The 25798-nt window shown below is 41.1% G+C and overlaps 1 protein-coding gene across 3 annotated transcripts in view; it reads left to right on the forward strand.

Moving 5' to 3' along the window:
• Positions 1–22457, forward strand: part of LONRF3 (LON peptidase N-terminal domain and ring finger 3) — a 41945-nt gene extending 19488 nt beyond the window's left edge. For all 3 annotated transcript variants that reach the window (XM_012739428.3, XM_012739431.3, XM_012739437.3), the window contains 6 exons: positions 3411–3525; positions 5723–5844; positions 7754–7912; positions 8956–9118; positions 10068–10217; positions 13155–22457. In XM_012739428.3, the coding sequence (XP_012594882.1) occupies positions 3411–3525; positions 5723–5844; positions 7754–7912; positions 8956–9118; positions 10068–10217; positions 13155–13310 (865 nt within the window). In that variant the 3' untranslated portion in view covers positions 13311–22457. The remainder of the gene's footprint in view (positions 1–3410; positions 3526–5722; positions 5845–7753; positions 7913–8955; positions 9119–10067; positions 10218–13154) is intronic.
• Positions 22458–25798: the final 3341 nt, after the last annotated feature.

A 25798-nucleotide genomic window follows, 5' to 3' on the forward strand; every position in this document is an offset into this window, starting at 1 on the left:
CCATATGCCACTTCTCAATCAGGACTGCCCCTCGCACCCCGGAAATCACTATCTTGACTTCTTGTATTTTGTTCCTCTTTATAGTTTTACCACCCATGTATGCATCTCTAAGCAGTATAATCTAGTTTTGCCTAGTGTTTAAGACTTTGTATAGATTGAATTACCCAGAATTTATTCTTTCAGTCTGGTTTCTTTTACTCAGTATTAAGATTTATCCATGTTATTCATGTATGAAGTTTGTTCATTTTCATTATTGTATAGTATCACATTGTATGAATCCACCAAAATTTATCAATTTTATTATAGATGGATGTTTGGATTGTTTCTACAGGGGATATTATGGACAATAGGGCTATGAACATTGTCTACATGTGCTGGTGCATATAAGTGTTTGCCCATTTTCTAGTAGGTTCTTCTTTCTGTCTTTCTGACTTGTAGGAGCTCTATGGATGTTCTAGATACAAGTTATTTGTTAGTCACATATCTTACAAATACTTTCTCCTACTCTGTGGCTTGCCTTTTTGCTCTTTTAATGACATCTTCTGACAAACTTAAAAGTTCTTCATTTTAATATAGTCAAAATTATCAGTCTTTCCAATTATAGTTAGTGTTTCTTTGTGTCTTGTTTAAGAATTTTTTTTTTTTTACTTTGAGGTCATAGTCCCCTATTTTATCTTCTGAAAGCTTTATTGTTTTGCTTTTCACATTTTTATAGCCCACATGGAATTGATTTATGTGTATGGGGTAAGAGATGGTCCAATTTGATTACCCCTTATAGATAGCCAACTGTCCTAACAGCATTTATGTATTGAATGCTATTTATGTATTGAAAAATCTTTCCCCCCTCTGCTTTGAAGTGCCACATTTGTCATAAGTCAAGAATCCACGTCTGGGTCTATTTCTGGGCTTTCTATTCTATTCCATGGGTCTATTTGTCCTTGTGCTAGTCATAAACTATTTAATCACCACAGCTTTATAATAAATTCTGATGTCTGGTAGGGTAAGTCAGTCCTTCCACATCGTTGCTCTTCAAATGTGTCTTGGCTCTTGGCCTTTTGCCTTTCCTTATAAAGTTTAGAAATCAATTTGTCAAGTTCCACAAAAATAAACAAATGAAATAATCTATTGGAACTTATTTAAATCTTCTTTAATTTCTCTCAGTGAGGTGTTTATAGTTTATTCCAATAAAGGTTTCTCACCACTTTTGTTAAATTTATTCCTGGGTACTTGATTTTTAAAAGCAGTTATAAATGTCATCTTTTTAAAAATGTATTTTCTGACATTTATTGCTGGCATATATAACTGTTTGTGTATATATATTTATCTATCAACCTTGCTAATTCTATGAATTCTTATTCTAATAATCACTCTGTAGATTATTTTCAGTTTTCTAACTTTATGGTCATACCATTTGTGAATAATGACAGATTTGGTTTTGTCCTCTCCAATCCTCATTTTTTTTTCTTGCCTTAGTGCACTGCTTAGGACCTCCATCATAAAGAGTAGTTTATTTTAAATGTATGTTTTTTTCAATTTGATAACTAAAATTTATTAATTCTGTTAAATAAATTAACTACTTTTTAAACTGAATCATAAAATTCAGAAAGTACAAAAAAGTGAATATATGAAAAATCTCTCTTCTACTGCAGACCATCATTGGCTTATTAAAAATATCAGATCTCTGTCCTTCCCCTTGCTTGACCTGTTGTATCGTGAACTTTAGCCAGTGGAGCTTCTCCATTTGTATGTTTTTAAAGTTCTGAGATGACTCTGGTAGTTATGTTCGAAGACCACTACAGAAGGTTCGCTGATGTAGAGATTAGTAGGATTGTATAATACAGTGATTCTCAACTTGGCTGCCCATTAAAACCACCCAGGGGGTGGGGCTTTAAAAAATCCTGATGCCTGACCTGGTACCCTGGGCTTACAGACCTAATTCTCTGTAGGTGCCATGCTGCATTTCTGAAGTTTTTTTAAAAGCTCCCCAAGTGATGGGGAAGGACAGGAGGGAGGGTTTACAAAGGGGCATGAGGAAACATTTGGGAGTGATGGGGATGTGGTGATGGTTCCATAGGTGTGTACATATGTCAAAGCTTATCACGTTGTTCACTTTAAGTCTGTTCAGTTTATTGCACGTCAATTATACATCAAGAGAGCTGTTTAAAGATAAAGCTCCCCAGGTGATTCTCATGCACAGCAATGGCCCGGAATCCTTGTCGTAACGGAAAAGGCACAGGACTGTAAGCGGAAATTGGCTAGACTTTCATTTGTCAACAGTTGGCTGTGTACACTTAGACAAATGACTTCACCCTCCTCTGGACCTCAGTTTAATTCTAGTTAGCGTGTTCAATTTCCTCACCAGTACTTTTCAGCTCTGACGTTTTGATTGTTCTGCTCAGCCGGGCAGTGCCGGCCGTGCTGTGGGTGTACCTCCAGGCCACACGAGGGAGCTGTGCAGCTGGCAGCCTCTTCCTGTCAACTGAACACTCTTGTGAAGTCAAAATAGGCTGGTCAGGCATCTTTCCCTTCTTTCTATGCTCCACCCATGGTGAATGCAAGCCCCACTTCTCAACCATCATCTTCAGCTGCCACTACCCACTGACTCTGCTGCAGGTGAGCCCTTCCTTAAGCCAAATAAATCCATGAGTCTCTGAAGGAACAGAACAGCTTTATAAAATGATCCCCAGATTGCTTTGGCAATATCTCGCTCTCCCACAGCAATTAAAATAGGATATAATTGAAGTATATGTATGTATACGTATGTATGTACACATATCCATATATATCCATATCTATCTCATCTATATCAGTAAACACATTAATGATATTACTCTACTACCCCTAGGAAAATTATCCATCTATATATTAACAAAATAGTGTCTGTTAGAGGTGCAATTTCAAGATCCTTCACACAGTAAATGTTGCTTAGATAAGAAGAGGAATCAATATTAGCAAACAAACCAAGTTATTTCCATGGAAATATGATGTACAGTGCTTACATAGGTAAATGTCTAAGTGTGTTTGTGTGTATCTGTCTTTGTGTTCACATATACTCAGGTGAACAGGTTGGCTAAATATTTTTAGAATGGAATTTATTCAGACACTGTGGACATTAATCTCTACTTCTCTTGGACCAGACAAGGAAAAAAATCTGGATGCCCAGAAGAGATTAAACTAGAACTAATGTTGCAAAATGATCTAGCTATGTCCTAAACTTTGATAAATGCATTATTTTAAATCCAGCTCAGATATTAAAAGAAAATGCTTTTCTGAAGTACAAGAACAGTGATTAAAATAACTCTCCTCCCTACTAGAATTTTTCAAATATTGCTGTAAAACCTTAACCTTGAGTAGCTCTTTTATCTTTGGTCTTATTGTAGCTTTCTCCCATTTTAATTCTTAAATTTCAGATTATTCTATGAGCCAGTTACAACACCTTGTGGACACACCTTTTGCTTAAAATGCCTTGAAAGATGCCTAGATCACAACGCAAAGTGTCCACTGTGCAAAGATGGTCTTTCACAGGTAAACCAATATTTCTTTCTCGGTTGGGGTAACTTATTTATTTGAAATTAGGTACTAAGACAATTGTATCCCAAGAGACTGCTAGGAAAAATTAGCCCCTGGGACCATCTATTTCTCCTGTCTTATAGCCACACTTTCCCTCTCCACAAAGTCCGTCAGGAAAACAAGGCAACATCTAGCTTGAACTGTCAGTAATGAGATTAATTTGTGCTGGAAAAAAAGTATTAAATAGGTGATAAACCTGAGTCCTGGTTCTAATCCCACCTGATACACTTTAATTTTGGGTGACTTCTTGTACTCTCTGGGCTTGGACTAGATGAGCTCTGATGTCCCCTTCCCCTTATCATCAGTGTTTGTTCCGTGGTTTGAACAGATCAGCTCACAGACCTAGAAGAACCTCACAAACCTACAATGTGGTTCTCGTCCAACCCCTCAAGAGCCACTGTACTTACTAGCAGATGCTTGGCTACTGGAAAAGCTCTGGGGCTTCCAGGTTCTCTAAAATTAATCATACAAACTCCCACCTTCGTTTTTCAAGTGGACCTGATGGAATTTCCTGTGGCAAAAGAAAACCCAGGACTCTGTCTTGTTTTTCCTCCCTCAGTGATTTGTGTGCCACATTTTACAATCAATATTAATGTTCCTAACCCCTGTCATTCCTGAGGAGAGGTTGGAAACGCAAGACTATCTCTACGTGAATGTAGTCCAGAGAAGTCACCTGTGGAGCTTTCCCATGACCCCAAAATCTAAATTAAGGGAGTGGAGTGAAATATCATCAAGGGTAGCCCTGAGGGTGTGTATCAGGATTGGGGCGAGAGTCAATGTCATACCTTTCCCTAGATGAAGGGGTGGGATTTGCTAGCCTGATTGTAGGTGAGAAGCTCATGGTCCTTATACTCAAACATCTGTGTTGTGACAACACTACCAAACTCAAGCAGAAAGAAGAAAAATCTACCCATATGCTCAGCACCTAGAGAAAACCACTGTTAACATTTTAGTGTGTGCCCTTCCTGGGTTTTTGTATTAGCGTCAGCAGAAGGGTCACCTCCTTCTTGGATTGACTACCTCCTGAGTCACTGCTTGTCCCCAAAGACTGGGACTGGGGAACACAGTTGATTCTTCTGTAGCCAGGCAATGGCAGTGGCTGAAAGGAATCCTGGAGGCAGATGCTGTGGGGTCCTGGACTCAGGAACTAGAAGATATTCTTATCTGTCTCTGTGTATTCATACAGGGTCACACTTACACCATTTTAAAGAGAGATAAATATTCCAATCATGTTCACTACAGAGTAGAGACACAGCCCATACTGGAAAAGAACCAAAATTGCGTGAAGCCAGCAGTTTTATACTCAGGAGCTCCCCCTGCTGGCTCTGTAGGGGTAGTTTCCATAGCAAGCAATTCTCTGCAGAATTTCTAACATCCATTGTTTGGTTCACATCAATCCCCAGATTAAATACCAACTACTTACAGATTCCTGGATATGCATGGGGTAGGGGTGTTTGGGAGGAGAGTAATAGTGACAATTGAGCTTGAGTCTTATTCTGAAATCATGGTTTATAACAAAATCTCAGTGATATCTAGATGTTGTATTGAAAAGGCAAATAAACAAGCAAACAAAATCACCAGTATTTACCTGTTTGTGTTTTTTAAAAACTAAGGTTAGAAGAGAAAAAAAATTTGTAGACTTTGCAACATCCAGAAGCCAAGCACTAGGGTGGTGGAGGTGGGGAGGGGCAGGAAAGGATCAATGATTGAAAATTGCTTTTTAGTTCCCTGAACCTTTTGACCACTGACTTTCAGTATATCCCAGATGGAAACCATTTCTATGAGCTGATAAACAGAATAATCAGAAAATGGAAATAAAAGGATTTCCTCCCTTTTTTGACAAGAACATTAGCTCAATTTCAGTTTTTAGGAAAGCCATGAGATTTTAAAAACTCCAATGCAGATTTTCCCCCATTGTTAAAATATTGTTTTCCAATTATAAAGGTCATCAATTGCATATGTTTTTTTTTTAAAAAAAATACTAAACTCTAGCATTCAGAGAATATGTATATCATGATAGTATCAGCTGCTAATTTGTGGGTCCAAATTACTCCACTATGTGGGTCATTTGTCTATTCTGCTGATTATATCACAAGTATTTTGTGTTTTTCTGATGACTGCATATTCTGTAATTGCCGTGTTCCCCACATAGTGCTTGGCATCAAGAAAATACAGCAAAAATGTAATAATGGAAGAGCTAATAGCCAAGTTCCTTCCAGAAGAACTCAAGGAACGAAGGAGGCTTTATGAAGAGGAAATGGAAGAACTTTCTAAGTATGTACATGTATGCTTCTGTTTTCAGTTTCACTCATTCCAGCTCACGAAAGCTGAATGCACACATTTCTTCCTGGCTCCCCACTCAGTAATTTCATGCTGGTAGCTTGAAATTGGCCACAGTGAGAGATGAGAGTATTTATGCTATGGAAATTGGCAAATACTACAAACCAGGAATTCCTCCTCAACCCAGACAGCCAGTTGTTAAACATTTAACAGCACACACCACTGAAGAAGCATAAGCCAAACCACTGACCAGGACACGTCTTGGCTCTAGTAACAGGGTGTCATTGGCAGAATTAAATTAGAGTAGCTTAATCAGAGGAACTTACGAAGTGTCTGGAAGACTGTCTTCAAATACAGAAGGAGGTGCTATGAAGTTAAGAACTTTGGTGTCAGCCAGATCTGGGCTTAAGACCCAGTGCTGCCTCAGTGAGTATACTTTGTGACCTTAGGCAGGTCACTTAACCTTTCTGGGCCTCAGTTTCCTTATCTGTAGCTTGAGGATAATAATATTTCTTACCTCATACTTGTTATGAAGATCATATGAACTCATGCAAAAGCACTTTAGAAATGGTAATAGCACCAATACTGTTGTTAAATGCTTCTTCTGCCATGCACAGGTAGCATGAAAGGTGAAGGGAAGGGGTGGAAACATAAGTGAGGCTCCCAGCTCTCTGCCTGGCTGGGGGAACAGCTCACTGAGCAGAAAAAGCAACAGGCAATCACTAACTTCTTTCTGTCTTGCTGTTGCCCTCGCCTCTTCCCATCCCCAGTACAATCCTCACAGCATCCCAAAAGCAAGGTTCCTAAGAGCAAAAACTGTTATGGTTTTATGCCCACCCTATACAGAACATTTCTAAACTCTACCACCAGCTTGTTTGAATGTGCTTCTCACTTTAAATGATATGTTTTCCCCAGAAACTAGAAATCTTTTTTTTTTCTTATTGATTTCTATTGGAAATACTCAGGGCATCTTTATTTCTGATCTGTAAGTTAGCATGGAGCCTCTCCAAGCAGGCTTCTTAAATCTCATTTTAAGATTTTATTAACAAACACTGGAATATACTAAAGGGCTTTCTATTTAAAGGCATTCTAAACATAACTCTTTTTAGATTTGGGCAGATGGTCTTATATCTCTTGGTAGGTTTAGGCTCAGATGTTCCTGCATTGGATTTACTGGACAAATAAGAGGATTGGCCTCCAGAAGGAGCTGGCCTAGCTGGTAGTTCCCCAAGAGGCCATGTGTCTGAATCTTCAGGGTGCTTGTTGAAAGGCAGCCTCCTGGGTTCTGGGGGTATTGTGTCCCAGTTATCTAGATTTCAGAACACCCCACCCCACCCCCACCCCCGCCTCTGTGATTCTGATGCACAGGAGTGTTTGGACATCACTGGGCTAAGTTATTCTTGTCTATCTCTTGCTCCCCGCTCTTCCCAGCTGGGCCTGCTATGCAGATTCCCTGGGGCGGAGCTTTGTAAATTTGAGATGCCCATGGGGACCTTGCAGATAATTTTCTACCACCTCTCTGGAGAGCTGAGTCCATTTATACCATCAGTACCCTTCCCCACACCGCCAGCAAAACACTTGAAGAGATCATTTTGAGTGGAGAGCATGAAAGAATATGAGGTATAACTATCACCCACAATGTTAAGGCACTGGAGAACTTCTTCAGTTAAATTGGAATGTGCGGAATGCCAATTTTAATCTCTTAGACCTTAGGCCAAACTCTGCACCCAACAATGGGACTCAGCCCACAATTATCAGTTGGATTTTAGTATTTTTTTTATTAGCCATCAAAATTTGATGCCTGTTCGTCTTCCCTGGAGGGTAGCACATGGGGTTGTTTGACCAACTTTTCTGTGTTCTGCCCCATTGTTTTGAGATCCATGTCCTTTATTCTTCCTGACAGCTTAAATAAGAATGTGCCTATTTTCGTGTGTACTATGGCCTATCCCACTGTTCCTTGTCCCCTGCACATCTTTGAGCCTTGTTACCGCCTGATGATTCGTAGATGCATTGAGACAGGAACGAGACAGTTTGGCATGTGCCTTGGAGATCCTGTTAAAGGGTAAGTGAGGAGCCATGTAAATAAAGGGAGATTGGGTGGAGAGGGATTTTTGTTTAATTTTGGGGTGCTCCCAGGAGATAGGGAGGCCTACCTCATGATGTTTAGCCAGCTCAAGAACATGAGCATTTGTAAGGATCAGGGTCCTTCTGGTGCATAAGTAAACCCTGTGAGAGGTTGCCTATTTACAAGAACTCCAGAATTAATCTTTTGGTAGATAAGTAGTATATATTATAAAACTTGTTTTATATGAGTGTGGGTCCTGGAGTCCAACTACCTGAGTTCATATTCTAGCTCCAGCCTTGGAACAAGTTTGACTTTGAGCAAATTACTTAACTTTCTATATCCCAATTTCCTTATGTGTAAAGTGGGTACAATAATAGTACCTACCTCGTTGGGTTTGTTAGGAGGATTGGTAAGTTAATAAATGCACATAAAACACAGTTCCTGGTTGTCTTAGTCCATTTTGTACAGCTATAACAGAATACCACAGACTGTTTATAAACAATGGAAATTTATTTATCATGGTTCTAGAGGTTGGGAAGTCCAAGATCAAGGTGAGGGCTGTCTTGTGTCATAACATGGCAGAAGGCATCACATGGCCGAAGGGCAAAGAGAGAGCAAGAGGGAAAGAGAAAAATGGGCCAAACTGGCCCTTTTATAACAAATTTACTCTACTACCACAATAACAGCATTAATGCACTCATGAGGGTGGAGGCCAAATCACCTCTTAAAGGCCTCTCCTCTTACTACTGCTATAATGACAATTAAATTTCAACACAAGTTTTTGAGGGGACAAACATTCAAGGCATAGCACTGGCACATAGTATGTGATGAATAAATGGTAGCCGTTATAATAATACATCATATTTTTTTTCCCCACACTGGCACTGCCAGTTAACAGTTGTAGCTATAAACGTGGGGATAGGCAAATAGGCAGAAGTCCCTTGGGGCATATAATGGGGTTACAGAAATGACTGGGGGTCAGGCCAAGGAAACAGAAAAATTCAAGGATCTTCTTTCTTGATTCGATTCTCAAAAAACAGGTTTGCGGAATATGGATGCATCCTAGAGATCAGAAATGTTCAATTCTTTGCCGACGGCCGCTCAGTGGTTGACAGCATAGGCAAGAGGCGTTTCAAGGTGCTCCATCAGGGCCAACGAGATGGCTACAATACAGCTGACATTGAATACATTGAAGACCAAAAGGTGAGGGTGGCTAGTGCCAAGAAGCCCAAAGCCAGCTATCCATGTAACTTGGAATACAAACATGGTTGTAAAATGATTTCTTAAAACTGTTGGATGCCTTGGGATTTCTCACCAAATCGCTGCAGCAGCAATGAATGCTGCTGATTGCTGTCCAGTTGCAGAATGGCAGTGAAAGCGCCCATTGTCCTGGCTCTGTTTAGCTGTTGAGTTGCATTCAGGCATAAGAAATGCTACCCCAGACCAACCCAGAGGCCCATTCAGTCTAGGTGTTAGGTCTGTGCCAGGGATACCAAGGAATAGATCCGGAGTGGGGCCTACACGTGTGTATTTTACCTATTGGTTTATTTATACATTTTAACTTTTGTCTTTTGAGATAATTATAGATTCACACATGTATTTGCATCTTTAAATGTACAAGCTAGCTCAGAGCTCTGCTCAATAATCCATCATCCCATAAGGCAGAAAGATGGCATGTCCAGTTAATCCTTGGTTTTCTAAGCTAATGGGTGAAAGCAGAGGTAAATAATTCCATGTTCATTTGTATTTACATTCACCACATAGTAGATTAATAAATATTTGATCAACAAATAAAATGTATTTGACCAAGTTATTTACACACTGAGACACAGACACATTCCTGTCTCCCTTCCCAGTGAGCAACAGGAAAATAGACGTAGAAATGAGAAGGGCAGAGGCATAGACCGGGATGACCTAGTTTAACCACATGCCTCCACTCAGGCCAGTTCAAATCTCTGGTTTTCTATGTGTCTTGCTGTTTCAGCTAATCTACCAAACTGAGCATTTCTCCTTCCCCCATGCTCAGCAGTATGTACACACTGGCCAGCACTGTGAAGCCCAGCAGTGCTTCGCATCTCACACAGGAGAGAAAGCGACTCTGGGAGTGATGCGGAGGGTACAGAATGTCTCACTTTCACTTTGATACTTTCAGGTTCAGGGAGAGGATTGTGCTGAGCTCATGGGATTACATAACTGTGTCTATGAGCAAGCGTCATCATGGTTTCATTCGCTGAAATCATCCCTGAAGAATCGGATACTCAATCACTTTGGTCCAATGCCAGAGAAAGATGCTGATCCCCAGGTATATAAAAATATCTGTTTATAATGGGTTGCTTCACCAGATGAGAGTGCCTAGGGTTTGTGACTAGATGGATGTGTAGTTGCCATCCAGCAAATCAAGCACAGAGAGGAAGATGGATCCAATTTGGTATTGTTTGGGTGGGCAGCGAGCATCATGGATAAGACCAAAAGGATCCCAAGTCAGAAGTGGGGTAACTAAAGCAGTAGGAACTTGGGTGTAAGACAGGTTTTGAGAGAGATGAGAGAATGGGAATGTAGATACTACCAACAGAAGAATGTTCCATGGGAGTCCAAATTCACACCATGGGAATCTTAGGGTGACACGATAAATGCAAAGGCCAGGACTTAAGAGAAGGGTATACTGGGACCTAAAACCAAAGGCTGCTACTTCCAGGGAACTTCATAATCCTCTTCCCCATTGCTTTAGGAGCTAGGAGATGGGGCCAGCTGCCCTACAAGATTCTAACTGCAAGACCCCAGAAAATTTTCACACCCTGGTCCATCCTTGCTTAGCTCTACAAGTCTACACCTTTGCTACTGTCCTCATCAGGGGTGAACAGATCCTGAGTAAACTGACCCCATTTTTAAATTTATCCTTGGCTGAGTTATACTAGAAATCAGTTCAGTAGGCTCTACTGGATCAGTCTTCTTTCTGGGGGGAAAGGCCCATTTGTGAGACCAAGCTGTAGATCAGAAGCTCTCTGGGAAAATGGAGATGGTTAAGTTTCAGAAAGCTTTGCTTACCTGGTGTAAATCACTGAATCCTTTCAGGGGATTGCATTTCTGGGAATGCTTTCTTTCTAGGGAGGCTGAAGATATCCTAACCACAGATTTCCTCACCACCATCTTTTCCCACACTCTGAGCTGGCAATCCTATATCATCTCTCCCTTGATTCTTGTGTTCATACCTTAACTCTGTCACAAAAGAAAAGTCTGTATATATATATATATATATATTCTAACTTCTTTGCCAAAAGACTAGTCCTGCTTACCTCTCTGGCAATATGACCTTGGGTAAATCCCTTCATCTTTCTCAACTTGTCCCCCATCTCTGACATGAGAGGTGGATGAGGAAGTCTCTAAAGCCCCCTCTTCCTCTTTCATTCTGAGGCTCTAAAACATCAGTCTGTTCCTTAATGGGCTGAAATGTCTTGCTTTCTCCAGACCACAAAGGTGGCTCCTTTTCCCCCATGCAAAAGCATCATGAATTTTGAAGAGAGAAAGGCCAGTTAGTACATCGCAGTGACCCAGCTTCTGGCTCTGGGCCACTGTGATTCAGGACTACAGCATAGCTCCGAGCAAGCTCATAATCAGGTTTAATGACCCCCTTCACCTTCAGGGCATTATTCTCCCCCAGTCAGGCAAAAGACAGAGATCAGCAGTGGTAACAGCTTCTTCCACAGGAGAAAACACACATGCCACAGTGTGATTCATAAGAGCTTAATGACATAGAAAGTTGAAGTCTTGGGCTTCATTTCCTATTAGTTCTGTTATCATGTTGCTTTAGCAGTAACAGCACCAGCAAAAAAACCAAGCAAAAACCTAAATCCATGCAGTTGACTCCAGTCAATTCTGCAGCCCCAGTGGTGCCATGAAGCAGAATGTTCTAAGCCTCACAAGGAAGTTTCTTAGAAACTGCCACAAGTATTAACATTGGCTTAAATATGTTTGTTGATGATCCTGGAAAAAAGTTTCAGAATATCAATTCTAATATTGAGAACCGATCATAGGAGGGAGAACATGTTGCCAACTGCAGAGAGGGACAAAAAAGAATCCAAACAAAGCTAGAGGCTCAGAGAGGCAAAGACAACAGTGAGATTTGGGGAGAATCAGATGAACCGGTTTGGAGCCAAATAATGTCAGGTGTAGGTGGTTTGGCCAGAATGTGGTTTTCTCCATTCCTACAACCAACTTTCTGAAAGTTGTGGGCAGAAAACTCATTTCAGGCTTAGTAGGAAATAAGTCACAAATGTCTAGAATGTGTGCTGGGGAAGCTGCTTACAAACAGAATTTGAGGGAGGGATTTATGTGGGATGGTGCAGGTACCTTTCTAACGTGAATGTGTTTTCTACTTGGAATTTTTGCAAAGTGGGGTTGCTGTTCTTTGGGACTATAAATCACAGCCTTTGGTTTGGGGGAAGACGATAGCTGTGGCCCTGTATAGTGATGTGGTATATCTGGACTATTGTCTTCAGCCATGGCAAGGAAATTGAAGGGAGTTAAGTGGCGTGCAAAGCCTAAAACATCATGGGAGTTGAAGGCCTGCATGTTAACGGTATCAGTCCAAGGGACCTCAACAGAATCTTCAAAGTAGAAGGGACTGGGTGATGGATAGTCCAGCTTGTAAAATCACACTGGCTAGGAGTCATGGTGTCTCTATTAAAATATCGGTTTGTTAGCTTTACCAAGTACCAAAAAATGCCTGCAGCTTAAACAAAATAGAAGGCCTAAATCCTGAGAGCTAGGGCATTTAGATTCCATGGGAACATTCAGGGACTCGGGCTCCTTCATCACAAAGTTCTACTGTCCTTAGAATGTCCCCCTCATGTTCTTGATTGAAGAAGGCTGATCCTCACCTAGCCCACATTCTAGCTAGTAGAAAGGAAGAGAAAGAGGAAGGTGGAGGGCATATGCCACTTTCCCAGAGCATGACCTGTAAGTTATACATATCACTTCCCTTTAGTATCATTAGCCAAAACTTTGTCTCATGGCCTTACCTAGCTGCAAGGGAGGCTGAGAAATGTTGTCTTTTTTTTTTTTTTTCTGGGTGACTATATGCCTAGTTAAAATTAGGAGGAAATAGATATAGGGGCAATTAGCAGTCTACCACACACAGAAGCAGTTCTAACTGGGATATTTACCTTGTATATTTGGAAGTCTGCAGAATGCTATTGCTTGCATGGGAATAGGATGACCCCACTGTGTTTCTCTGTTGCAGATTAATCCGAATGGCCCAGCCTGGTGCTGGTGGACATTAGCAGTTCTTCCCTTGGAAAGCCGAGCTCAGCTCCCGTTCCTAGCAATGAGGTCCTTAAAGGATAGACTGAATGGTATTCGGCGAGTTCTGGCCTTTATATCCCGAAACCAAAACTAGTGAGAGTGGATTGGTGAAAGGAGCTCCCACCCTCCCCACTGCCCTGTGGGGGAGTCTTCTTGTAAATACATCTAATTGCAATAACATCTTAACAGAAGAGGGTATCAAACAGAGGTGTTAGCCTGCTGTTGATCACAGAGAGAAATCGAGTAGAAAGACCAAAAGAATGTGACCTGTTTGAAACTTTTTGTCTTAAGATGCTTCTTGACATGCTGCACAACTACATAAACAGCAGAGGTGTTTAAGAGCCCAGAAAAAAAATTTTGATTTTATCATAAAATGTTCTGAAGGTTTGGTTTTGCTTTAATTTTCTTTCATACATCAATGACCATGTGGTTCAAATGTGAAGCAAAGATACTAATCATGTTGCTGCATTATTTCACTGACTTGAGGTCTCATTCCAAATGGTTCAGGTTTTATGGAGCATTGTGTAAAATAATGTTCATACTCCTTTCTGTTTTAATAATTTATTTTTTGCACTACTGTATCCTTTTTTTCTACATGTATGTTTGTAACTATTTAAGTGCACATTGCTGAAAATTCCGTTGCTTTATTTATTGATGTGGTTTACCGTGTACCTAGGGGGAAATAATAATACTAGAAACGTGCAACTTTTGCTTTAATAATTTTTAACTACATTGATCCCAGTTCTTGGACCATTTCTGTACCTATTCAAGTAGATATTTGAAAGAAGTTCAGTATGATGCTAAGGTCAGCTGTCTTCACAGATTCCACTTTTTTCAGTTTGAATTAAACTGTAAAATATTTAAGGAATTTGGCATAGAATATGGTATGTGCCAGGGTAAAGTAAAATAATCCATTTTCTGTGTGTAATACAGAACTAGGCTGAAAGAATTACTTTTCTGGAATGAAGAGATGAATCAGAGGAGTATCTCTTACTACAATCTACTATAAGCATTTATTTCAGCCATCTAATTATAAGTGTATCTAATTTCTACTATAGGCATTTATTTCAGCCATCTAATTATAAGTGTGTCTAATTTCTCCTGAGTGCAGTTGGGAATGGAATTTTAGTGAGAATCATAATTAACCCCTTCAGAGGGAATGGCTTTCCTTTGGGAACATCCCAGCCATACCCAGCTAGCCTCTGTACTGCACCTCTTCTCAGGCTTCTGAGGATCAAGACCTGGGCTAGCCTGTGAGCAAACACTTAATGAGGGACTGTTTGTTATTAAAAGTATAAAGAAGCCAGATAGGGTAGAACTCTTTACAAATCTTTTTATAAGGAACCAGACAGTTAATCCATCATTTAATCAAAGCACTGCCTTTCCTCCTAGTTGCAATGGGCCAAGATTTCAATGTAGCGGGGAGGTGAGAGGGTGAGGATGTAAGAGTAAGCCCTTTTGGGACTTGTTTAGTGCTGGTTTGATTCCTTCAGTGGCAGGAGAACCTAAAAAGTGCCATGAGTATGGGAGTGTTACAATGGCAGAGCGAAAAGATTAGAGCAGGGAATAAGTGAATTGTGCCATTCATATCTTTACGCAAATTAATCCCCATGTGATTTTTGGATAGCTCCGTTGCATTATCCACTCATAGCCCATCCACTCTGATAAGGTAATAGGATAATGCTTCAAGTAATCAGTTTTACTTCCACCACCACCTGTGGCCAGAAATAGAAAAGGGAGAATGAGATGATCCAGATAATGAAAAAGAGATTCATGTAAGCAGAAACCAAATGGTCTTTTCTGCACTTGTCTAATGAACGCTGTGTTGTCAGAGCATTGTGTTACCAAGTTTGATGTTTGGAGCCAGACTGGAGAGGTGAAGAATGGAAGTAGATGGAAGGACGGGCATAGTTTCTGCCCAAACAAACTCTAAAAGGCTCAGGGATCAGGAAATTAAAGGCTCCTGCCTCCCACCTAGTGCCCAACCATGTGGTCATAGCCCAGTCTTAGTAGAATAGTTTCCTATTATCTAGTGAAAGTCCAGCAAAGGGTCATATGCTTCTCTGCTTACTAGATCTGTTACTTTCGGCAAGTGATTTAACTTTTGCTGAGCCCCAGTTTCTTCTTCTATTAAATGGGTAACGATAATTCTGCATGTAGGGTTGTTGTGAACATTAAATGAGGTAACATGTGTAAATCACTTAGCACAATGTCTTGCACCTAGGAGACAGTCAACAAATAATAGCTATTATTAGATTAGTCATAGTTACAGAATATCATCACGGACCTACATTTGCATAAAATACTGCCTTTACACACAATACTCACTTGAAACCCCTTTAAATTTAGTTGGGGGAATCCATATATCACTGAATTTTGGACCATAATTTGATGATTCCTTTTGGGATTAAATCTGGGAAAGTGAAAAAACTGCAGAACAAATGAAGGTCAGATGTAGGGACCAATCCTATGCCAGAAAAAATTTTCCCATTTCAATTAGGGGCAAAAAGTATTGTTGCTCAAGGGTCTAGAATTTCTGATAGAATGGAAGCCTTAAGTTCTAGCTCTATTAGAATAACCAGTTCACTCCCTGTTCTCCAAAATGTATTGAGAATCTTTCCCATGCCAGGATGATTAGATTTTACAATCTGTGACATTTGTGCTTGGTTTGTGGTATTTCTTTTCTTTCTTTTTTTTTTTTTTTTCTTTTTTTGAGACAGAGGCTCGCTTTGATTCCCAGGCTAGAGTGAGTGCTGTGGCGTCAGCCTAGCTCACAGCAACCTCAAACTCCTGGGCTCAGCGATCCTACTGCCTCAGCCTCCCGAGTAGCTGGGACTACAGGCATGTGCCACCATGCCCGGCTAATTTTTTCTATATATGTTAGTTGGCCAATTAATTTATTTCCATTTATAATAGAGACAGGGTCTCCCTCTTGCTCATGCTGGTTTCGAACTCCTGACCTTGAGTGATCAGCGCTCCTCAGCCTCCCAGAGTGCTAGGATTACAGGCGTGAGCCACCGTGCCCGGCCTGTGGTATTTCTTCATGCTGCCCAAAGTAACAGATTCAACAAAAATGTATTGAGAGCCTACCATGTAGCAGGTAATTGAGCCAGGTGATCTCATATACCTGAGCTCACTAAATCATTTATCTTTCACATATCAACCATATTATAGTTGAGAAAACTGAGGCTTCACAATGTTAAATACTTTACCTATATAACATAGTTAGCCAGTAAGTGGCTAAACTTGATTTTGAACCCAACACTTTGCAGATTTATAGCATTTGAAATAGTTTGTATTACACATAATTTTGTTAAACAAGCGTGGCAACCAGATCACTAAATCTCCTTAGAAGCTTACAATGTGAAGTCACAGATTAAGTTGCCTAACACATCTTTACTTAATCTAAGTAGAAAAGGAAGTTTGATTTCTTTTTTTAAAGTATTGGGTTTTTTTAACCTCAATCCTGTTCCTTCTATAAGAAGTTTGATTTTTTAATAAAATTCCATATTATACAGTGCTTCACTTTGATAAATGAGTACCTAACTCCAGCAAATGTAGATCTTAACTAGGCAGAATTGCACTTTAGTAGCCTAGATACACATGCGGGTCATTTTATGATAAGCTTTTGTTTTAGTAGTGGTAGGATGCAAGGCTAACTCAGCTTTCCTTGGGACATACTTAGACTTGACCGTTTCTATCACTTGGAAATTGGCTTTGCTGTAGCTTGGGAATGAGGAGTTTACAGAGGAAAGACATAATGTTAAATCTAGCCCAGAAGGACAAGACTTCCCCCTTGGTAGATGGTGCCACTTATTTGGTCAGTTTTCCTGTCTTTCGTGACAACCCAGTCTTTTCCTAGTAGGTTATTTTTTTGTCTGTTCATGTGCGTATGTGTGTGCATATATATATACACACATATGTACATATACTAGGTAGCAAGCAGACATCATGCCTTTCTGCTTTGTACTGTACTACTGCTGCTAGCAAATAACCAGCAAAATGTAGAAATGAAAAACAAACTAATTTTCTGTAGACAACTTGGAGAAAAGAATGCTTGCCCCTGACTTAGGGGGGCAGAGAATTGACTATTTCAACAGTTTGCCTTTTCTTAAGGCTGACTGCTTCTAGCCTAGTGCTGCCTCGGCAGCAATGGGCAAGCCGAGTCATTGCGCATGTGGCGCTTCCAGCTCCGCCTATGGAGCTGGCCTGGGCTCAGATAATCCCCTGTGACTGGCCCTTGGAGCAGTAGAGCTCCTAAGGCTGGTTCACAGCACCCAGAGGTCTCTTCCTGTCAACAGATTGCACGCTGTTGATGGACTGCAATCCATCAGGGATTGTGTTCCCCATGCCAACTCCATTTCCAAGATGGGAGTTTTATTCAGGGACTCATTCCTTGAGTTCCCAACATGTTGACTTTGCATCCATTTCCACTCACCGAGGCCGAATCATAGCAGAGGTGTGTGACAAAGATGCAAATGGAAGGCAGCCCAACTAACAGAAAAGTGTGGGTCTTTAGCCCAGTCTTGGGCCTAAGGAATGAGATTTTGATTTATGATTGAAGACAGTTCTGAAAAGCAGCCAGCTTCATGGGCTGCAATCTGTGCCCCTTCCCGAGTACAGAGAGAAGGAAGGGAAAGAAGCCATGTAAAATGTATGCATTCAATTCCTCTTAGAATGATAGCTCCCGCTTATTACACTGTTCAACTATCTAATAATCTGGATTACGCACATCCAGAGGTGAAATGAAGAAATTTTCACTTACAAATGGGTATTTACAAACATGCTAAGTTAACCTCCAGAGAGAAGTGCCTGTAATCTCTGTTCCTGGTATCACTTTATAGCTTTTGCTTCATGACTCTGTAGCAGTTTAAAATGTTTTCGCAGCAAACGTGATTAACAGAAGTTTACAAAGCAACACTGTAGCTTATATATAATTTTAAAAGTTGATTAACATTTATCTATTGTTAAAGCAACAACAATAAGCAACAACGAAATAAAAGGAGAACAAATAGGTCAGTGTGACACCATAGGCTTACCTTAGATAAACTAGTTCCATCATTTTCTGCAGTTCTCAACAATGCCAGGATTAAAATATCAAGCAAGCCACTCAACAGTGGCAAACGTGTATGTGTGTCTGTTTTTCATTCGTTTGTTAAGCGGCCATTTTACTCTTGCACTGTAATGATCTGAAGGGAAATTAAGATAATGCTCCCCGCCCCATACTGCTGTTCAACTACCTCTATATGCTTGATTTCTTTTTAGGGTTGCCCTTCCTCCAAATCTGTACAAAAAAGTTTCAGCTCATCTATGTTGTAATAACAATGTGATATAGACAGTCTCTGTGAAAGTTGTTTGTTCATTAAAAAAAAAAAAAATGTTTCCTATTGTCTCATTTTGTATCTGACAGAACCATACTCCTACCTTAGGAAAAGGATTATCTAACTAGCTCCAGTATCATTTTGGTAGAAACTGAATAGAGAGGAAAGCTACTGGAACATCCATTTTGTTCTTATTCCTGTTGGTTGTAATACAAATAAATGTGACCAGAAGAATGTTTAAGGAAGTATACGTGCACTGAGGCAGCAAACCCCTCTATATGTGACAGTGAGACAGGTGTGAACTGATTCTTGGGACTAATGTGTCCTGAAAAACTGGCCATAAATTAAGTGTTTAAGAAATGCACCAGAAAAGCTTGTTAAAGAATTATGTTGAAGGATTTTGTCAGTCATCTGCCCCTAGTTTACTTGTAAATCCAAATATTTACATATTGGGTTTGCTTAAGGCTGAACACCCTACCTACTGTTTTCTTTGGCATTATAAAATGTTCATGAAAGCAAATTACATGTTTTTATTTTAATCGAACGGTTTATCAACAATAGGCCAAAGTTAAGGCCAATTCTACCAATTTTCCTGTTAATTGAGACAATGAGCAATGTCGACCAAGCTGACCCCAGCAAGAAAGCTTCAGCAACATCCCATCATCTTTACTAATTTTAGTCTCGTACCATGGGGTACTGAGGAAAAAAGGACCTAGGAATGGGACAAAAATGAAATGATAGAAAAATCCATTTGGGCCTGTCCTTGTTCTGTGTGATAGGATCTTTGGGATAATTGAAAAAGAACCGGAACTGCTGCCCAGCTAGGCCCCAGCAGGAATGCTTGACTGACTCTGTTAGGCTTTGGCCTTCCGTGCCTAGTCTGCCACTCTCTGGTTCTCATGAGATGGAGTATACTTAAGCCAGAGGCCCAAGCTGGTCTTTCCAAGATAGTCCTTCTGCCCAGAATGCCTGCACAACTTTCTGGAGAACTGGATTGGACCATCTATAAAAAGAAGGTCCTGTTTGCAGTTCCCCAGGCCTTGAACAGAACTAATGCCAAGAATTTCTGCTGCTTCTCCTCTGGGCTCCATTCTGGCTCCTTTGAGTTCTCCAGGGCCAACGATGCCTCCCTAGAAGGTACTCCCAGTCACAAAATGAGATATGAGCAAGAGAAGGGAAGGACAAATGCCCTAAAAGTCTAAATGTTCCCTTCTTCCCTTATGTTTTATGATTTCTTCACTCCCAGGAGGGCCTGGTGTCAATATTCCCATATTGATTTCTTCTGGGTAATGCAGAAACTTCCTAAGCAGACTTGTCTGTAGTGGAGCAGGCCTGCCTCTATGTCTCTGAGTCCCCTTCTCTCACTCTCTTATTCTGGTTTGTGTCGCTATAAAGGAATACCCAAGGCTGGGTAGTTTATGAAGAAAAGAGATTTATTTGGCTCATGGTTCTGCAGGCTGTACAAAAAGCATGGCGCCAGCATCTGCTTCTGGTGAGGGCTTCAGGGAGCTTCTAGTCAAGGCAGAAGGGGAAGGGGAAGCAGGCGTGTTAACATGGTGAGAGAAGGAGCAAGAGAGAGAGAGGCAAGGGTACCCATGCCCTTTTAAACAACCAGCTCTCTTGTGAACTAATGAATCGAGAACTCTCCCATTATTGTGGGGAGGGATGAAGCCATTCATGAGACATCCACACCCCCATGACCCAAACACCTCCCACCAGGCCCCCATTCAACTCCACATTTTAACATGAGATTTGGAGGGGCCAAGTATCTAAACCATATCACCCACCCTTTCCAGTTTTTAGTTATTGATTTTTCCATTTCAACCTATACTCACACTGACTGGCCATCAATATTTCCCATCTACTTACATAAATATATTAGCAAATGACATTGTTACATTACAAAGCTCTGAAAAAACCCTCTTCTCCATTTATTGCAGTGCAGTCCCCAAATTTCACCCCCTTGAAGAATACTGCATACCTTCCAGTAAGTCAATATCAACCACTTCTGGATAATACAAGTGCAGGAAAATTGTCCTGAAATGGCCTACTTGCCCTAAATCCAGTTTTGCTACAAAAATCTTGCTTCTCTTAGATTTGATATGTAGGTGCATTGTGGGAATATTCAACATAATCATACGGTGAGGGAAGATCAGTGTCCCTTTAGCTCGCCAGGATGTCTGTTGCTACTCCTAGAAAAGAACTCTACACTCTCAGGACCATGGGTTCCTTTTACAAGCCCAAATGAGCACTTTCATAAGAGGACCAGTGGTTAGGGTTGGGGAAGTTTTACGTCCACAAATGGCATTAAGCCCTTCTGCATAGGCAGTCTACAATGATGAGTTCTCATTGGAGGAATAGGAGAATGGGAGGAGAGAGGAAAGAAGTTAGGAAAAAAGGGAAGAATGGAGGGAGAAAAGGGTTATTGAAATGGCTAATCGTGAAAGCTACCTTTACATCTCCTGGGCGGAACTTCATGCATCCTCTTCCCATATAGACTATGGGCTTGATCTTCCATCCCAGTGAGGATTGGGGATGCCACTTACACCCAAACTAAGATTGCAGGCACAGCTTCAAGAAACATGAGTCAAAAAAAAAAAAAAAGAAAGAAACATGAGTCATGTTCTTGCACCCTTAGGCTGATCCCAGAAAGGACAGAGCATGTACCAGGAGCCCCTTATTGAGTTAGTCACTGATCCAAAGGCCAAGGCAGTGTCCACTGAGTGTTCACTATATGCCTGTTTTTTTCCTATGATTTTTAACATTGTTTCTCATCAGAACTTCACTATAATCTGTGAAGTAGATCAATAGTCCCATGTAATAGGTGAGTCAACTGTGCTACAGGGTGGTTACGTTACTTGCCTATGGCCATACTGATTAAAACCTGGGCCAGAGCCCATGCTGATTCCAGAGCCCACATCCTTAACTACTATTATGGGCTGTCCACCATGCAGCGCCACAGACACAGGAGAACAACTTAGCTCACAGATGCCTGGTGGAGAACTTCCAGTAATGATGACAGCAAAACAACAGCAACCATTTATGGAGTGTTAACTATGTGCTAGGCACTGTGCTAAGCATTATCTTATTTAGTTAGTTCTGAGGTAGGTGTTATTATTACTCAGCTTTTACTAAAAAGGACATCGCAGCTCAGAAAAATAAAGTGACGTAATCAAGGTCACGAAGGTAGGAAGTAGAGAGGCTGGGCTTGAGATCAAGGCTGTGCGCTCCGCAGCTGTTGTCCTTACTCTGTGAACTAGACTGCCTTTCATGAAGCCCAGCACTCTCCTTACTTCTTGGGCCTTGATTCCTGTGTCCTAGCATATTCTTTCAAATTCTAGTCCCCCAAAGAACTGCCCCCTTTCCTGTCTTTGGGGCCCTCCTTGGTGACGGCCTCTTTCCCTAGTGACTGCAAGCTCAGGGGCCCCATGATTGTCAACACAGCTTGCCCCGCTCGCTCTTCTCCCTACCCACCTCTCTGGCTGCTTTGAATATTCTTGCACCAAAAAAAAAAAAAGTATAGGTTCAGAGATTCATAAGGCAAAATAAAGGAGAAATGTTAAAAGCTGCAACTCCATAGTTCTAGAGTCATGTATCCCAGAGGTGGAAAAGGCCTTAAGAAATCATTTGGCCCAGCTAAATTTCCTGCTTTCAGCCAGTATTTTGCAGATAAGAGAATTATGGTGGTGTGACAGTGTTCAAGGTCATCCTATGAGTTAGTGGCCAAAATGAGACAAAAGCCTAAAATTTGGTACACACTCAACACACTACGGAAGCTCACAGCTACCCCTCCTCTCCTTATGAGTGTTCTGATGTGGCTTCTTGAAGATGGAGCTTTTATTGGAAAGAACAACGAATTTTTTAAAACATCTACAGCCTATTTGGAAAGGCCCCTTTGGGGATTGTTCTCTCTTTGACCACCCCTCTCCACCTTCTCTTTAGATTGCTTTTCTGTTCTAGGAGTTTTTCTCTCACAGAACCTGCTGCTTGGGAGCAACCTCCACCCCAACTCACAGAAGTTTGGGCTCCATGGGTCTGTGGCAGGCTGCTTTAGGCTGATCAAGAGGAGTCCTTGAGTGTCACGCCTGCCAGCTCAGGCACCCCCATCACTGGTCATTCAGGTGATCATGGAAGGAGTTGGAATTGCTATCCCAGCTAAAAATAAAATCACATTTTGGGATCATGGTCCAGTGCAGATGGTCTTTCAATTCACAGTGCTTTCCACTTCATTCATTCATTCATCCATTAAATATTAGTCAGCAAAGTAAAGTGGCTGAGAACACAGACTCTAGAGTTTAGGTTAGAATCTTGCTCCCACCACTTACTACCTATGTGATCTTAAAGAAATCACTTACTGTCTCTGTTGCCAGATCTGTAAAACGATGATAAGAATAGTATCTACCTCACAGGGTTGTTGCAAGGATTAAACGAGATGATGCTTATCAAGCTCTGACTCAGAGAGAGCGTTCAACGAGTGCTAGCCTAGCTACAATCATTAATCACCCTGTAAATCCCAGGCTTTCTCTCACAATTTCGATTTGACTGAATATGGCCCTCTGTGGCAAACCATCAAAACATATTCAGCCTTGCTTTTCAAAGAACAGATCATCAAAATATTTCCTATAATTTTTCCACCTGAAATAGACACATATTATCTTGTTTAATGGGAAGACAAGAAATATTAATAAGAGATTTGGGGGCTGGTTGATAGGCGAAATGATCTCATCAAGAACATGGTGTGTTTCTATGTTTCTTCAACATTTCTAAAGTCCCATAATGAAGCAGCTTCACAAAGAAAAGAAGGCAATCAATCTGGTCCTTCCCACTGGAGGCCAGATGCCTGAAAGAGAGGGTTTTTTGGTTGACCACCAGCTCTACAGAGCTATAAATGCATGAAGGAATTTTTAAAGTGGTAAAGGGAATTCTAGTGCTCATGCCTACCTCAAGGTTCAAATATGAGGATGGTCACCTATAGGAACTGCTAGGAAAACAGAGTCTCAGCTGTAGTGATAGTTCTTAGTCCAGGCCCTACAAGGGCATTAACACCTCCAGGTCATTCATTTATTAATGGAACAAACATTTGCAGGACACATATCAGATGCTAGGCATTGGGCTACAGAGAGGAATACAACACTGTCCTGGCTCTTGAGAGGCTCACAGCCTAGGGAAGAAAACACAGATCCATCCATTTGCACAGAGCATGGTGGTAGCTCAAAGGAAAGGCAACTAATCTTGCTTGGGGAGGCGTTCAGGAAAGGTTTTGGGGAGGAGTCATTCAGGAGCTGAATCCGGAATGAGATGTTTTCTAGATGAGAGAATAGAGAGGGGCTAAAGAACATTCCAGGCAGAAGGAACAACTCATGAAAAAAATATGTCGGTCCATAGTGAGAATTGACCAGTCATGTGGAACACTGTGAACAGTTCAACCTGGTAGAGCACAGGGCTTAAGGCATGGCAGTTCCTGATAGGGAAGCAGGGGCCAGTTTCTCATAGTTTTGTTTATTCTGATTAAAACCACACCAGCTGGCCTTCAAGGAGATCTGTGCAGCAGGCTTTTGGGTGTGGGGGAGAGGGTTGGCCTACAAAAGCCCAGATTGCTGGTGAAGTCAGGGGTCACTGGGTAACCACCATGGGAGTCCTCTTGGCACAGCCTAATGCCTGGTCCTGAGCTTAGGAGGCCCTCAGGGTTTGGAGCAGAGGAAGAAAAGTGGCAATATGCACATTTTTTGAGGAGTGATTAGAGTGTTCAGAAATGGAGAGACTGGACTTGGAGAGAGGAAAGCAGAGAGTTGACAAGACTGGAGTAGAGGGGTGTGATTTATACAACCTGGAGGCAGTGGGCCTAGATGAATCTCCTCACCTTCAGCAACGAAACACCAACCAGGACTCTGGCTGTGGTAAGTTGGAGCTGGCCCATACTAGCTCACGAGAACAATAGCTAAGATTTCAAAAATTTTGCAAGCTGGTTGTTAAACACAGTCATAATTTAAAAGTAAGTTATATATATTCTGGTTTCTTTTCAGATCGTATAAATCGTTCGCCTTTTAAAAATAAATTATATAAACTTACAATTAAATAAATTACATTAAAACCAAAATAAATACTCAAAACTTATCACTCTTAATTATTGTGCCACTTTTAATGTTATCTATGCCCTTGAAGTTTTAGGTCTACTGCATCTATGTGGTGGGAATACTACAGAATGGTGTGTTACTGAGCATCTCTTCCCAAGTCCATGTTCAAGGGTGTCAGGTTGGTAAGCTGAAATCAGACATGATGGGAGTATTTCCACCACACTAGAAATGCAGGCACCCTTCACAGAGAACTGGTTATTACATTTTTACCAGCACATCTCTGGCTTTGGGTCTGTTTCCTTTCTCTGTTTTTAAGCTTACCTCCAATGCCAATAGCTGTTTTCAAGAAAAAAAAAATCTTGGCAACTAATTTACATGGACACGTAAAGTGCTAGGAGTCCAGATTTCTGGTTTTGGATTTTTAGATAATTGTGCTTTAACGGAGAACTTCTGGAGACACCATCCATGATGGTATGATTGAGAGAGATGCTATTGAAATGCAAATAAAAGACAACAATCCCCTATGCTTTTGTTTAAGGTCATCCCTCCAACTCATCCCCTTCAAACCACAAGACTGAAACTATTACCCTGCCTAGGATTTCGGTGGAATTAAACAGTTGAGTCCCTTATCATTCATCCCACTAAGGTCATGACAAAATGGAGTTACAGGCCCTCTGCCCAAGAACTCCCAGCTAGAGAGATTTCCTTTCACTACCACTGCATAGGGGTAAATAATGACGATAATAATAGCAGCAGCGGCTAATATTAAAATATATTGAGAGCTTACTATATACCAGGCAAAGCGCTCTTTAACACAACAGTCCTATAAGGCAAGTACTACTATTATTCCCATTTTATAGAAGCAAAAGCCAAGGCTCAGAGAGGTTAAAGGAACTTGCTCAAAGGCATAGAGCAATCAAGCAGTGAAGAGGGATCTGAACACAGGCAATCTGCTTCCAGAATGCTCATTCCTCGCCATGTTAGGGAGCTTTCTCCCATCAAAGTCATCCTCGTGGCTCTTCCCATAGTTGGGCCCAGGTTCATAGCTGTTCTCTCTGACAAGCCTGTTCCCTCTCACTGTCTACTGTGGACCAGCACACCTGGGGGCTTCCTTAGATCACTAAACTTGACTGTTAAGTGAGAAAATTGCAGAAGATGAGAAAGTCCCAGACCATTTTCATTTTATG

The sequence above is a fragment of the Microcebus murinus genome, chromosome X, assembly GCF_040939455.1.
Source record: "Microcebus murinus isolate Inina chromosome X, M.murinus_Inina_mat1.0, whole genome shotgun sequence".
NCBI classification, from domain to species: Eukaryota; Metazoa; Chordata; class Mammalia; order Primates; family Cheirogaleidae; genus Microcebus; species Microcebus murinus.